Genomic DNA, 16,563 nt, shown 5'->3' on the forward strand with positions numbered 1-16,563 from the left:
TTGCCAAAGCCCTCATGTACTGTTGTTACATTGTAAAAGAGTCCTAAGTCTTGGTATTAGCTTTAACTGTTAAAACTCTGGATAGATGTCAGGTACTTTGTTTGCCTGTCTCTGCCCTTCATAAAAACCTACCCACCTCCAAAATAAATAAATTCAAAAGGAAAAAAAGACAACACCCAAGCACAGACCTTAGAGAATATTGATGTTTCATTACACCTTGAGTATTTTTGAGTCTTTTCAAAATTGGCATGCATGTAGAATGTCGTCTCATCTTCTGTCTGCTAAAGTCGTTATGCCCATGTCCTGTCTGTGTAGCCTTTGACTGTTGCCCTGGTAGATTTTTTTGCTGCATGTCACCTTATGCATTAAACTGGTACACTCTGCCTCTCTCGTTTTCAGAAGAAATGACCTAGCCTGCAGGCCTCACTCCTGGCACGCCACCAAATTTACAGAAAGTCAACCCGAGACAGCCACGTCACACCTTTCTTCGTCCAATGCCTGCGTTTCCTGGCACTCGCGCTATCATGCAAGGTGAGTCTCTGCTTAAGTTACACACAGAAAGCTCCGACAGCAAGACAATAATAATGTAGGTCATGGCATTGTGTATTTTTTAAACCCATGAAGGCAGAGTCGTTGTTGTATACGTCTTTAGTGTTGCCTGTCCTCTCAGTGCTTGAAGGGGGAGCATGAGAAGTTTGACAGGTGGATGTGTGGATTACAGAAACAGTATGTGATCTGTGCATGTGATTGAAAGGTAAGGAATGAGCTTTAAAAACAGTCAAAAGGTTATGTTTCTTGCTCTGCATTTCCTTTCAGTGTCCACTGGTAAAATCCTAAACCTTTATAAGCAAAAAAAAAATAATAAATCAAAATTATAATACTTAAATTGAAATAATGAAGGGAGAAGAAACTGAAAAATACTGTTTCGGACTATTAAAAAGCCCTTTCCTAAAGGGAGAGTGCAGAATGTTTTATTGTCGGACTTTATGGCATTACTGGTTTTATTAGTAAAACTCACTTTCTGTAACCTGATCTTCCCTACAGCTGTGCTCTTGCGCCTGTAGAGAGCTAATAAGACCAATGATTTTCAGTTCCTGTTTAAAGCACCTTAGTATTTGTTAGATGTCATTCAGTGCTAGGGGGAAGAGGCTGGCGACTGTGCAGTTTTACTTGTGAAAATTTGAACCTTTAGGTAATGCCCGTTTCTGTCTAGATGCAGGTTCTTGTTGGTTTCCTGCTCGTAGGTGACATTCTAAAGCATTTTCCCTATGGGTTTTGTTGTTTGTTTGTTTGTTTGGGAGGCATTGTTGCTTTTTTCTTCTTGGTTCCCATTGGACCATAGTTACACTGAGCATTAAAGAAAATGAGTCTGGTATGTGATCCCAGTTTGGAAAGTAAGATTGTGTTTTCTGTACTTACTGCTTAATTTTTCAAGTCATTTTTGCAATTGTTTTTACATTATATTCTCTGGAAGCTCCCTACTGTTTTTAAAATAACTCGCTATCTGCCCTTGAATAAACTATGAATGTTAACAATTAAACAGGAAGGGCTTTTAAAATGCATTTGGTAATGTTACATTAGCAGAAGTTTTAACACATTATATTTCTCAGATCCTCAGTTATAATTGCTGGTGTTCTACACTGATACAGAAGCTTGTATGTAATGTTTATGTAGACGGGCAGAACTAGACTTACAGATTTGAAGACAGTGAAAGTTCTGCATAGAAACAAAATTCAGAAATTTCTAAAAACTTCATGCAGAGTTCATGGTTCCAAAGTTGATTCAGGAGTGTTTCTACTTTTGGTCTACTGAGTCTTCTGACTGAGCTGTAAATCAATATATGCTTCCTGCTCTTCATGATGATTGTCCTTGTACCTTGTGAAAGTAAAATACTACAAGGTAGATGTCTCAGAGTGTGATATGGTAGGAGCTGGATGAATCACAATATTTTAAAAAAGAAAATAATTTTGTTCAAGGCCAGTTTGAAATGAGCTTTAGGCAGGATATCGTGTGTGTAAAGGAAAAGAGGGGGGGAATAGAGCAGTCCTCTCCCCCTACACAGCAGAAAAAGCAGCAACTCGTAGTAGACATCAATATTGATAAGAAGGGCAAATTCTACTTTCTCAGATGCTGCTGAAAGATTTAGTGGCTTTAGCACAGACTAATACCAGGGCTTCCAGAGCACTGCTATCACAAACCCCTTGGCTGCCCATGAGTCCTGGTGTCTGCTGCCCAAGGCTCTGGCAGAGCTGACTGTGACTGCTGGAGGCCCATCATTTGCCGAGCGCCAGCCCAAGGATTGTGGGTATTTTGAGGATCCCAGTTATAAGGAGGGGTTCTTTGGGTTTACAGATCTGCAGAAAGAGTTGAACTGCTTCAGAGCTTCTCCACTTTCAAAGTACAGTTCGCAAACCAACAAGCACCCTGCGCTCTTTAAGTCAAGCACCAAACTGAACAGGAAGCACAGCAATCAGTAGCTGAAAGCAGCAGTATGCAGGGAGATAATAGAAATAGCATGAGTAGGGGATATTTCTAGCCCAAGGATCCCATCCTTGGGCTATTTCTGGAATCTGAAATTGCTTCTGACAGCCTAAAATCTCTTCTGAATTTGGCTGCCTGCATTCTCTCTGTGAGTGTGAAAACTAAACCACTTGTAAAACGTGGGAAGCTCTGTCAAGGGAGGGGGATGCTTTTGCTCTCTTCCAAGCAGGATACAGCTGGGTTTTGTGTTTTGGGGTATTGGAGCACAGCTGGAAAAAACAACCCTCTGAAAGCTGTCCTTGCTGTCTAGGTGGATGCTAGTTTAAGCTGTGGATAATTTGATTTGGTTTGGGGAAAAGGGGTTTGGTGGGTGTTTTCTGCCAGCCTACTGAATTTGGACCTTTGAGAAGACACATGAAGCTGGAGGAAGACAGACAGAGGAGAATAGCCTTTACTAGTGTATATAGGAGAGAGGGTAGTTCTAGAACTCAGGTCTCCTCATACACCACTGTATGTGTATTTTTTTATCATGTGACTTTCATTCAAAAGCTCTAAGCGGTCTTGAGAGCACTAAACTAGGTCTAGGTGCCTCTCGCACAAGGGTAGAGAGTTAGACCTTTTAAGCTTTTGGTGCCTTGATTTCCCTTTGGGAGTCATCTTCTGTGTATTTCATGGAAGTCATAACTTAACAACATGGATGAAGACTTTTTTCCTAGCCCACCCTAGACTAAGGCTGAGTGCAATTTTCTAGGAAGTGTGGATATGAACTGTCTTAAGTTGCTGAAAGGTTAAACCCTGCGTTTTCTTCCGGTAGAATATGCTATGATAGAGGACCTTGTAATTTATTTTTTAAACTGAGTTTTGGGGGCAGTTAAGGTCAGGTACATCTGGTCTATAATCCTGTGTGGTCTGAATGTGGTCTGATTTGCTGAACTGATGCATTTCTAGGAGGGTCCAGGAATTCATACCTCAGGGTTGGGTGGGTATTTACTAGCCAAAGTGGCCAAGGGTGGTGTTTGTAGATTATTCCTGGACTTTATCTGCCAGAGTTCAGCAGTGGCACATACTTTGGTGAATCCGCTTGAGAGAAGGATGTCCTGGGATGTCGGCCTCGGGCAGAGAAATGGCCTTTGGGCTCCTGTCCATATCAGGGTTCATGGCTGAGCTGTAAATCTTGCCACAGGAGGACATGCTTTACAGTCACATACCACCGGAAAATTTCCTGTCCTTTCCTTGAAGCTCTTGCTGCATCTTCTGGGTTTCAGTTGTGCGTTTTCTAGGAGGGCTTTGGCATCTGATGTTGATGATCTCTCCTTCACTTTTGATACCAGCAGAGCTACATGAGACCTGTAAGTTGAGGCTTTCCTGTACAAGTGACATCTTTATTTTAATTGATGCTGAGTATATCTTTATTGCTGAGGAGGGGGAAAAACATCAGCAATTGCTAGCAATATCTGGCTCACATTCTTCATTAGCAAAGGAGATCATAAGAATGACCAAGACACTGCTTACATAAACCACAGTATCTGCACAAGATGAAAATTAAGACCTTTTGAAGTATTCAGCAAGATGTTTTAAAATGCTAAGAATGAAAGAACAAAAACTCACATCATGAGGCCAATACTAGTGTCTTCTGTTAGTGAACTGCTTCAGAAAATAAACACAAGGCATGCCTTCTCTTATTTCACATAAATGTCGTTTGACTATGTTGTATTAAAAAAAGTATGAGGGCAATATTAATAGAGGGAAGAAAAAAGCAGTTCTTGTATTTAATACTGAATTCCAAAGAACTGTTGAGTTGACCTTTGAAATATTTTTGACAGAAAAAAGATCTGTATCACTGTATAGTTTCCTGTGTGGACTAATCTAAATTTCCTTGCTAGCTATCACAGGTTTCTTTACTACACAAGATTTGGTAGATGCTTCATATAATTATAGCTACAGGGAAGTGGAATAATTTTGGGATTTCTACCAAGGGGCTTTGTGTGCAAGGGCAAGAATTTGAATTTGGTACGTAAAAGCAGGAGGGGCTGCCAGTGAAGTTCAAACAGGGAGATGTGATGAGAATGATTATGAAGACTATCATCTCAGCATCAGTGTGTTGGGTTGACAGGAGTTGTGTGCTGTAAAATATGGAAAACAGAGCAAGACTGATTAAGTAGGAAAACAGAAGCAGAAAGATTTTGAAATAATGTTCTAGACAAGTGATCCAGAGAAAGTATAGTGTCAAAGATGATGTTTCTGTAGAGGAAAGAGCGGCAGGGACGAAGTGGTGGAGGAGGGGGTGTGGTGGTGGTGGTGGTGGTGGTGGTAAGGATTCTTGAAGGAAGGTCATAAGTTTAGTTTGGGCCATGCAGAGCTTATGTTACTCTGACATCTCCTCCTGATGCTTTCCCGTCAATGTTATGGAACTAGGTAGAATTGAATAACATCCTAAGGGTGTTGACCCAAGTGTGGTTTGAAACCACATTGGTAAGGTGCGTGTGGAGGCTTGGGACTGAAATGGTGGCATTTGAGCAAATGTTTTTAGGAAACCTCCATTTAGGTATTAAAATATTAAATGGGCAGATATGGATGAGGAAGACAAGGGAATAACCTCATGGGTTGGAGAAGTTTAGAGTGAGAATACAGAAGATGAACGTGAAAGTACGTGAGTTTAATAGCTGGGAGAATTAGGGTGCCTGAAAACTAAGTTGGTAATTGTCCTGGGAAAGAGGCAGTTAACAGAGCTCAAACTAAATTTATCTAAAAGTGAGGTCAGCAAAATCAGTAATTTGCTGAGAGAGAGGGGAGCCTTCAAAGAGATAATGCTATATTACTTATTAATAAACTTATAAAGGGAAGTTGAGTTAGTTATTAAGGTTTGAAGCTTTGAATCAGTGGCAGAGCATAAAGATAAAGCCCTGATTTTGTGTTCAAACTTCCAATTTCATTAGATTGTTTGTCTTAAAACCCATCTACACAACAGTTACTCAACCAATGCTGGTAAAACTAGTGGATATATATCTTTAATTATAAATCATTGGATTTTTTGACTGGTATATTTATGCTGAGGCTTTTTGTTTGTTTCCTGCTGTAGTTGTTCCTCTCATGACCTCTCAAACTCATGGGATCAGTCAAGTCTACATCGCACTTCTGACCAATTCAGCTCTTTAGGAAGTATGGACAGCTGGGACCACACTCCCCAAGTAGCCCAGTATGGAAGACTTTCTTCTGCAAGGTCTAATAGTAGCATTGATCATCTAGGGAGCCAAAGTAAGCGGGATTCAGCCTATGGGTCTTTCTCCACAAGTTCTAGCACCCCTGACCACACTCTGTCCAATGCAGACGCTTCTTCAACAGAGAACATGTTGTACAAAGTAGGTCACTGGGAGACTGCTAAGCATGGAAACAAGTCTGGCCAGTTCTTGAATGACAACAGCGGAACAGAGGACAAACCTGGGTATTCGCCGGCTCCCATCCAATACGAGAACAGCAGAAGTCCTAGAATAGAGGAACAATCCGATAGCAAGCTCACTAACTCTGGAAGATCCAGTTTTGGACCTGTTTGGTATGTTCCCGATAAGAAGAAGTCTTCATCTCCTCCCCCTCCCCCTCCACCTCTTCGTAGTGACAGCTTTGCTGCTACCAAAGGCCATGAGAAAGCCCATGGCCCTGTGTACTCAGAGGGTGCCGGCATGCAGCACTTTACAGTCCTGAACCGATCTCAGCCCAGGAGTGACTGGAGCTCGGAAAGTGTGGAGCAGCAGCGGCAGCCCTCCAGAGCGTGTGACAGAAGGGTCAGTAGCTCAAATTATAAACCCGATCTCAGTTCAGAACATGCTTTTTCTTTGACTGGTGAAAGGTACAATAGTAGCACAACAACCGTGAACAAACTGCAGTCGTCCCTGTCCAGCACTGATGTTCGGTTTGCACAGCCTGCTTACGGTTACCACCACCAGCACCAATACAGTGATGAAAGCACTTTTTTTCACAATGCAAGACCCTTAGCTGCACCTAAGGATCAGCAACATTATCTATCCTACAGTGGCATCCAGGAGTTACCTTCGGATCATTTTTGTGGCTACAGTCCAAGACAAACACTTCCTCTTCTTCGAACAGTGCTGCTGAACAGAAGGTGGACAACACTGGACAGAGTCGCTATTACTGTGTAACAGCAAAACAGCCTGCTCAGGGAAGTTCAAAGCCACTACCACTCATGGATGACAGCTGGAAGCCACCAGTGGGGGCTGATGCGTCTCTTGGACCTCATGAAAATCCTGCATTTGTCACAATGGTCCAAAAACCAAAATACTATCTACCTCAACAATCCATTGAATCTTCTCTGAAAGGGTGCGAGAACAGCAGTCATTACCCAGTGGACAGAGAGGGGGATGCTAGATGTGCTGTTGCAGAAGAAGCTAAAAAACCCAATCGTAGTGAAAACTCTGGACAAAAGAAAAACTTTGAGAGCAGCTCTGAGGAAATTGAAACTAGGTACAGTCAGCAGGAGTATGTAAAGGGCTGTGTCCTTGCCACAGAAAACAGATCCGCTCAGAAAGATTTTAGGTGGGGGAAAGAGGAGAGTGACAAGATTTCTCCTCAGAAGACCCCAATGTTGCACTCCTTAGCTCAGGAAGGGAAAAAAGAGTCTGACAACAGCCCAGAAGTGGTAACAGAGAGACAGGCCCCATTTGACACTCACTTGTCTAAACAGGCACGAAGGAGCGATCGTTTTGCAACAACCCTGAGAAATGAGATTCAAATGAGAAGAGCAAAGCTGCAGAAAAGTAGAAGCTCTGCTACATTGGTAGGGTCATCTGAAACAGAGGAGTGCAGTGAGACCTGGAAGCCAGATTCAGCAGAAAATGTCACCGCCTCGCCGGACACTAACTTTACCAGCACCTACAAAGATCACCTCAAGGAAGCACAGGCCAGGGTTCTGAGGGCGACGTCATTCAAACGGCGGGACTTGGAGCCCAGCCCAGCTGAATATCTCCCCAGGTCACCCGAGCGGAAAACTGGTAGTTACAACTCTTCGTTATTGGCTTTGGTTTCTGAAGATGTGTCTGAATGCCTTGAGGCTACACAAGCTAAACCGAACCCTGCAGGGAGTGGCACTCATCATGTTTCTCGCATTGGAGCCAGGAAGAGGTTCACAACAGAGCAAAAATTAAAGTCTTACTCTGAACCGGAGAAGATTAATGAGGTGGGGATGTCAGAGGATGAATGTCGTGCTCATTGCCACACGAATACATCCGAAGAAGCCCTGGGCTCCTTTGCAGACAGGTGGAAGTTTTTTGAAGAAACAAGTAAGCCTGCCTATAGGAAATCTACACAGAAACTAGCTCCCCACGGTCTAGCTGAGGGACAGCTTGAGAGGCCAGATAGAAAAGTTCACGGTGGACAAGAGGAAGAGGAGATGTGGTATGAGAGAAGAGGTCGAACAGCCTCTGTTGGACTTGAAACTGCACATGTTTCAAAAAATAATGCCCACCATGGTAGCTGCAGTAAGGCTGCTGGTAGGATTGTGAAGTCTGAACAGCCGCAGCGCCTGGGAACCTTTGCAGAGTATCAGGCATCATGGAAGGAGCAGCGGAAGCCGATAGAGCCCAGGAGTTCAGGAAGGTACCATTCAGCCGATAATATCCTTGATGCAGGCCATGAACAACACGAGAAACCACAGTACACCCATGAGAGGTCTAGATCATCCCCTTCCACTGATTTCTACAAACAGGTACGAGTGTCTTTTGCATTATCCTTTGAATTGCCCGAGGCAGGGTGGACAGGAGAAGGGTGGAGGGAGAAGGAGAGAATTTTTATGCAAATGTCCAGTTTAGGAACAGAACGTAGTACGGTGTTTGCCATTTGTCAGTAAGGGAGTAATTGTTACAGGGAGCTCTCCTCAAGCAAAATAAAAAGGATCAAAGTTTGTGTTGCACAGGAACAGAGTGTAGCAAGGTGGATCAAGTAATTTCTTGTGCGCTGTAGCCAGATGGAAGAAAACCAACATGGTTGATTTAATAGTATCCTTTTAATCTTCACCCAGAGTTGTTTCTTCATTGGTGTGGCTGCCTTCCCCATTTTAAGGCTTTGTGAGTTCTCTGAAACTATGTTCCAAGGGGAAACAATGTCTTCTTTTTTGATCACTTTCATTAATGGTCTAACGATTTTCCATGGATTCCCTCTCTTCTTCTAGAGTTGTTTGCTGCAAAAACCATATAGGACAAAACTTCTGCTCAATAAAATTCAGAGATTAAAAATATGTTAAGGTTAAAGCTACACTACAGCAACAAATGAAACTGCTTAGTGTTTTGTTTTGTGTCACTTTGCTTGATTTAAGATGTATACATTTATTCCTTAGAGAGATGCCAAATGTCTGCTCAACTTGCAAGTAAATATTAAGTTAATTTTTAACTGAGCACGGCCAGGGAATGGTTGGCAGGTGGCAGGGGAAGTAAACAGAGAAACCATGTCTCGAGTTCTCTGTTTAAAAGATGTTGTTCAAGCTGCTACAAGACTGCCGGATACATATAAGGAGTCATAGTGTGTTCAACATGTGTTGAACTTCACCTTATGCAAGAAAAGAATTGAGACAATGCAGCTGTGTATTGTTTTTCCCTTTTTACTTCTTGATAAAAGGTGATGTACAGACATACACATCCACACAGTACTTCTGTGTTTGTGTGTGTGTGTGTACCTATATATACAGGGAATAGAATGAGAAATCGCACAAAAAGAGACAAAATATGTTGATCTCTTAAAAATTGTGGGCTCTCAGTTTTTTTGTGTCTTCAGGTTTGCAAAACTCTACGTGCAGATTTAACAATGGGGATAATTTACTAGACTGGAGATTCCAAACATTGGAAATATTCACCCGGAAGTTATTTTGAAAACTAAGTTACCTAAATCATTAAATAATTGCCTACCCAGCAGAAAAATCATCGTATAATATATTCCATGTATGCATTTCTAGTTTATTAGTCAGTGCCTTTGAGTTCAGTATAGGCCTCCTGAGGCAAAAAGCAGACACCTGTTTAGGCACCTGGAAAATATGGTGATAAGTGCATAGAAGATGCTTACAACAGACTGAGGTAAATAAAGATGTTGTTGCGCATACGTGATTCAGATGATTCCAGTGCTAATGCGCAATTAAATTTCCTGTAAGTTCAGTGTTTGTAATGCAAAGCTGTGTTTCGGGTGTGGTTGTTTGAAGATAGTGAGATAATAAAATTCTGGAACGGCCGATATTGTGTGTTTTACAGAGAAACTAAAGTACGCGCTCAGGGATTCGAAAGCTGGTGTGTACTTGCCTCTTCTAAAATGCGAGCAATTCTCCTGTAACTTCTTTGCCGCATTTTTTTCGTTGTCTTTGCCAAATGGAAGCCGTGTCTGTTTATATAAACGGTAAGGTCTTCTGTAGACCGGCAAGGCTGAGCAGTAACTTGAGCACAGTCAGGTCGGTAGTGCTGCGTAAGAGGTCACACAGCACACTGTACCACTTAAAACCAAACAAGCTTAAGACATGATACGCTGTTGACTTCATGTATATTCAAACAGAGCAAAGCCACAAATAAGAGGTTCCATAATCATAGATTTTTCGGGAGTCTGAAACATGATGACTGGGTATCTTACTTGTGCTGTAAACCACTTTTAGGAAGTCTCAGTTGAAGTAAGAAGGCAACCAGAAGATTTAAAGGAAGATGGGCAGCGTATTTTCTCCAAAGTTAACAATCTGGATGAAAGGAGCTGCACTGTAAGGTAAGTGTTTCTTAATTTTTGGTGTTAAGAGATTCCTTATGACAGCTCTGATCCAATCTTTTCCTGACCCAAAGTGGAAGCTTTCCGGTGATGATTTCAGCATTTTTGCAGTGCTTTTTTTTCCCCTTGTTTCCTTCCTTCTCCCCACGTACTTCAACATGCCTGGGACTAAAATTTGTGGGGACTCTAGGGTGAGCTTGAAGAAACTGTCAAGTGTTGAGTGTATTACAGCTTGTTCAGAGACAGATGATTCTTATTCGTGTGCATGAAATGATTGAGATTTTTCATGTTTATCAGTAACAGGTTTTGGGGCGAGGAGGGGAAGGAAGTGTTTGAGATTTCCCAAAAGAGTTTTCTAGTATTATTCTTGGCAAAGACAGCGTGCTACTGGAGCACAGTATTGCTGTAAGTTGGACTTTTCTCTCCTTGTGCCTTTACAGAATGCAGCACATGAACTGAAGCCACCAAAAGTTATTTTCCCATACTACTGGCTCCGCTTTTCTCTGTTAATTCATGTTTTAATTAAACTGTACAATATTTTCAGATCCTTTTTCAAATACATGACTGTATGCACAGTGCAGTTAGTCTTTAAAAGCCTCACATGCGGAGGGGTGCCTTCCCCCTAGCTCGCAGTTTGCCAGAGCTGTTGTAACGTAAGCAGTGATTTCAGCGGTCGCTGATACTGCAGTGGTGTGTGGCAGCTGAACGGAGATTACTAACACACTGTTATCGCCAGGTTTGATAGCTTCTGGTTTTGTAGCAGAAGAAACGCATAAGAAAAAATAATTTCTACGGGCTTTTCTCGGTTCTGTAGGTGGTATTAATCACTCAAGGGGAAAGAAAACTACAGACTAACAAACGTGCTCTAGGAGTAACTGTAAAAGCTTGTAAAAAATTAGTGGTTTTCTGTGGTTTTATATGGTTGTATTTTGATTTGCTTATAGCTCAGCTGCAGAGACCATCTGCTATTTTTCTAATTCTTCGTAGCCCTTTGTACTTACCATAGCGATTTCAAAATGAATAGCCTGTGAGGGTGTGAATGTGTGCGCATGCGGGTGGAGGGAGATGGAGCTGGAGGGGAGGGAGAGGGGGAGGCAGCAGCACAATCAGCCCGGAGCAGACGTGCTGCTGTAGTCAGACAACATCTCTGGGCAAGTAAAATGATTTCCATCCACCAGTGTTGAACCCCAGTCACAAAAGCATGTGAATAGTACTCCTACGCCAGCATTTTAGTAGTGTTTGTGCAGCACAATTCTTGCTTTATAATCATGGAATCCATGAAAATCACATGACTGGGCACCAGCTGCAATAACTTTTTTTTTTTAAATAAGCCGAAGCCTATTTTGACATATTATTTCAGATGTAGTATTTAGTCATTTTGCCGCATTACAGGAGATTTTGTAAAATGGTCTATTACACAGTCTTTCCCTCAGCACTTGTGCTAGGCTGAGGGCTTGTATGTCTTCCATATTCAAAAACCAAACTAAGTACAATCTTTAACTCCTGTGTTGTGAACTACCACTGCATGATGATGAATGGCTGTCCTGTGGGAAAGAATATGTATTTCCATGTGCTCCTTTTTTTTTTAATGAGGCGTTCCTGTGCTCAAAAGGAACTGTACTTACCATGACATGAATTGAGTTTATGATTTCTGAGCTGCCCTGAAGGCATTTAGTTTCCTGCTTTTAAAAGCTAGCAATCTGCAAATGGCTAGCAACTCTACCTAATCCATAGTATATTCTAGAACATGAATATTAACCAAACTCAAGGTCTTCGTCATGGATAATCTCTTGGAAAATTAGGATATGAGTTATGTTGCTCTTATGTTTTGCTACTGCGGCCCATGTGCGACGGATGCCTTTGTGCTACCAAAGCCGATGTCACTGTGCCGGACACGGGAGCAGCCCTTCAGTGTTTGTGGGGGTTAGATGTGCAGAGACACAAGTCCGCAGGTACCTTCCCTGGATTAGAGACTGGCCAGTCTGCAGGGTGCCTCTGGTTCCCCTCCCCTCCAACTGTTTTGTGAAAAAAAAAAAAAAGAAAAAGTCATTTGGATTTCAAATAAACTTTGAATGTTTACCATTACAGCGTCCCTGATTATTTTAAGGAGAAATATAGGTCTTTTTAGTGCACTGAGCTGAGAATGAAAAAGGGTTGGAGTATTATAACAGCAAGTGATTTTAAGGAAAAAAAAAGAAAAATTCATCAATCAAAAAACTGCATAATAAGCGATTTTTTTTTTTTTTTTCTCCTGGGTTTTTTGCAACTGGTTCATTTTGCTACAGTATCTTTTTGGTGCCCTTTTTTTTTTTTTTTAGCACACAGTTGCAAAAACCTAAATTAACGTTACTTCTGAAAGTTGGGGAGTTTTAAGTTGATGAAGATAATTTAAACTCCTTTCATCTTCAGGCTGTATTTTTCCCCACAGAGATTACTGAGTGCTTCCAATGAATTTAGTTTGTTTCATCTACCTTTTTAGAAGAGCTATAATGTGGTGTTCTGAACTGCAGTGTATAATAGCTTGAAATATTATTTTTATGATAAAAGAAAGTAGTCATCTCTAGTAGCCATTATCACCCCTCATGCAAGAACCAAACCACTCTTGTTTTGAACTTAGAGCCATGCAAACAGTCATCTGGCACGAGCTGAATATTTTTGTACTAAGGCTTGATGTGATTCTGTGCATGTTCTTAACTTTATGACTGCTTAGAAGTGTTATATGCTTCTGCTGATCTGTTAAACAAAAATTGATACTTTTTTATTCTTAACATTGTTACTCTTTCTATTTCAAATTAGTTATGAAAGCTTAGCTTTTTACAGATGTAAAGTCTATCCTTCTTTAAACACGTCTCTTGTTCTGTATTTGTCAAATGTTGGTTTTATAATTAGCTTCCCTGTGGAAATCTTCACCATTTCCAAAGCAACATAGATCTTCCAAAGGTTAAAGGTGAAAATGTGGTGCTCTGGCCTGTAGTCTGTGGCTTCCTACAGCATGACACAGCACACGTAAAGTCAGTCTGCATCAAGAGAGTAGGGCTTTGTGATCTAATTCTTAAGACTGCCATCTCCTAGAGATGTGCCCAGACATTGCTTTTATTTACTTTCTAAGAACATTTGACTTGTATATCTATTAATTTGTTTCTGCCATGTCGGTGAGAGTTACATCATTGCAAAAAGTGAAAAAGGATTTGTGACCTCACAGGTCGCAGAAAATCTTTCAACATCTAATAGGTGTCAAGTACAAGTGTGTGTGCATGTCAAGCACAGAGCCACAGAATGACTTAACCCTAATTAAACACGCTAAGATGTTTCTTTTAGTTCTTTCCTGCCTTAATAGCTTCTCTTAAGTTCTTGAAGACAGAGGAACAGCATTTACCATACCAAACCAAAGTAAAAAGCATTTCCTGATGCTTAAGTTGACCTAAATGCCCAAGCTGAATGTTGTTTAAAAGTCTTTGACAAGCAGGAAACAGGAGCCTCTAGGGAGGTTCTTCAGTTCACTCTTAGCATTTCATAAGGAAACTGATTTTTCGAGACCTGATGAGTATCTAGCCTCCACACTCACCAGAGGGTACAACAGCAAATCATGGGGCAAGTGAGGAGCACTGTCAGTAGCACAGAAATGTGAATAAACTTATGTCTTCTAAACAGTGTCAGACGGAAGTGAATTTACAAGTGCACAATACTCCATTTAGCTACGTGTTTATATAGATCAGGCATATGTGGATGTGTGTGTGTGTGTGTATATACACGCACATAGAAATACATACATGAGTGTTTGATAGTTATTTCTCTCTTCTGTTTTGTGACTAGCCCCTGTTTGGGATTACAGCAGGAGAAGGGAAGTAAAACAATCCACGTTACACAGTTGGACAAATTAGTTTCTCATCTAGTCTCATGTTTACAATCACCTGGTGTGAATCAGACATTGGAAAATAAATTAGGCATTGGAAATATTCTTAGGAACTACCCATTTTTTTATAACCTCAAAAATTCTAAGTTCTATATCTTGGGGTTTTTGCTGTACAGTCAAAGTATTATAGTACCAATATATGGTGGTAATATCTACATAACTGGAAACTTAGATGTTGAAATGCAAGACCTGAAGGGTTGGGGTTTATCTTACATGTAGCAAAAGGGCCATTTGCTTAAATAGCTAAGCAGAACTCTGCTTGCAGGCGTTGCTTCACATACAGATTTCAAACTTGCTGTATGTACATTGTTAGAGGCAAATTGAGACGGTGTTTCTGAATGAATATTGCAGGACTTATCAAGATATTACCAGAGCTATACAAGTAAAATGTTTTCACTTTCTTCCCTTTTCCTTTTGAGGAAGAAGTAGTATGGTCCTGTGCAACTGCTTCTTTACAAACCGGTGAAAAATTACTTTGGCAAACATTTCATGCATGTATTAACAAGCTTCAATGTTTTATGGTGCAAAAGAGGTTTAAGTTCTCTTTTTTACAGTTCACCTAAAGCTTTTGGAATTTTTCACATGAATTCTTCTAAAGAAAAGAAACATTTCCTCTCAGATTACTAAGTATAAAATGACCTAACAAGTAGTATTTTGTAGAAAATAAATTATAAATACGCATGGATTACCTTAGTTAATGTTCAGTGTACTAACAATTTCTAAATTCATTGTATTCAAGAGCTTATAAAGTGTTCTCTTTTTAAAATCAGTTCAAGTGTAATAAGGACTATTATAAAGGCTTAAGCACTGTTTTTTGAGGACCATTATTTATTCAGTTAACAGGAGAAGAAAACCCGCTTTCCATATAGCCAGAACATACTAGTTTGGTTGAAGTAATGCTTGAGATACCTGAATTCCTCACAGTAATATATTTACATGTGAAAAGCCTTTTTGCATGAAGCTAGAAAAAAACAAAAAACTAAAATTGTGGTGTTCCCTTTCCAGCAAATGGTGTGCAGCTCTTTCTTGTCATCTTGAGGACATGTAGAACCAATGTGCATCCTCACCAGCTCTTGGTTACTAAAAAAGAATTCAAGCACCTGAGCTTCTGAAGCCCTTTCCATTTACTTTAGCATTTTTTTATCATGAGAAATGGATTATGAAGGCATCTGTCAGACTGCTTTTTTTGCTGGTGTTGTCTTTGTATGTATCATATGGACTAATGGATGATGAGGTACAATCTAAGCACTGTTCTAAGGTGCCTGTTTTGTCTGAAAGTGGGAAAACACTTCTGTGGCCCTTCCCATACATACTGAGGTAACACTATGTGAGAGAGTCCAGCAACATCTATTCATGTGTTAGGAGTCCCCTGCCACCTTTTGTTTTCCTTAAATTTCTGTAAATACTTGTAATTAGTATAAGTTTCGTTACTGAGACAGTGGAACCTTGAATCACCGATACATAAAGGAAGTTGATGCTTAAAAACATGGGCCAGAGGTCTACCTAAGGAGTCTCTTTCCTCTGAACAGTAGCAGATGATCTGAGAAAGTAAGGCACAAGGCAAACACAGAGCCTTGTAGCTGGGTGTCCTTGCCCAGCCTCTGCCCATCTGCAGCTAAGAGGTGCAGTCCTAAGTATTTGTGCTTAGCAGACCATGATGAATTTTTCTTCCGGAAAAGTGTCTCACTGTGTTTGGACCCACATCAGCTTTTGACATCCATCGTGTTTTGTGCTGATGTGTTGTGAGGAAAAGCACCTCTGCGGTGGGTGGAGTGTCTCCTCTGTGAAAGCCGCTGGATGGTTTTGCCCATCCTTATTTTCGTCTTCTGTGTATCTTCACATTCTGATACGTTTCCTCTTGAACACTGGGAGAACACTGCAACAACATTAGGATGCTCTATGGATTCGTAAAATAACATAGTGTTTACTTTATCTTGTTGGTTGTTTTTTTTTTTTTAATACTGTGGAATACAGAAGTGATACGTTCATAGAAGTCTGCGAAATCCCAATTTCCTTCCTGCATAGCAGTAATTTCAGTTATGCATCATTGTATATGTTTCTGCAGTATAGGAGAAGCTATCCTGTGAGTTACTTTGCGTTTATTAAATCTGAATTTCATCTGTTGTTTTATGGCCCATTTTCTCAATAATAGGAAATCTTTGGCTTGTGTCTATTACTCAGAATAATTTCCTCACAGCAGCAACTGTTGCCACCTTCTTTTTTGCCCCTTTTGTAAACCATCTGGATCTAACCCATTCTGTTAATGATGTGATGAGGACTTTGTCCCATGGCAGTCAAATTTTGAAGAGCCTCTGATGAGGATAATTCTTTGGTTTAGAATCTTAAAAAACATCCAAGTAGTCTCTCTTGTCCGGATCGCTGTTGTCCATGTGTGGAGTGGCTCTTCCTAAGAATAGTAATGCGTCTGA

At 40.8% G+C, this 16,563-nt stretch overlaps 1 protein-coding gene across 1 annotated transcript in view; it reads left to right on the plus strand.

Annotated features, from left to right (window-relative positions):
* Positions 1 to 337: 337 nt before the first annotated feature.
* Positions 338 to 16,563, plus strand: part of LOC104271571 (protein Shroom2-like) — a gene marked incomplete at its 5' end in the record, with an annotated part of 43,827 nt that continues 27,601 nt past the window's right edge. The window contains 4 exon segments of the mRNA XM_009866278.1: positions 338 to 531; positions 5,561 to 6,555; positions 6,558 to 8,197; positions 10,118 to 10,221. Of these exon segments, the coding sequence (XP_009864580.1) occupies positions 338 to 531; positions 5,561 to 6,555; positions 6,558 to 8,197; positions 10,118 to 10,221 (2,933 nt within the window).

The sequence above is a fragment of the Apaloderma vittatum genome, unplaced genomic scaffold, assembly GCF_000703405.1.
Source record: "Apaloderma vittatum isolate BGI_N311 unplaced genomic scaffold, ASM70340v1 scaffold13753, whole genome shotgun sequence".
NCBI classification, from domain to species: Eukaryota; Metazoa; Chordata; class Aves; order Trogoniformes; family Trogonidae; genus Apaloderma; species Apaloderma vittatum.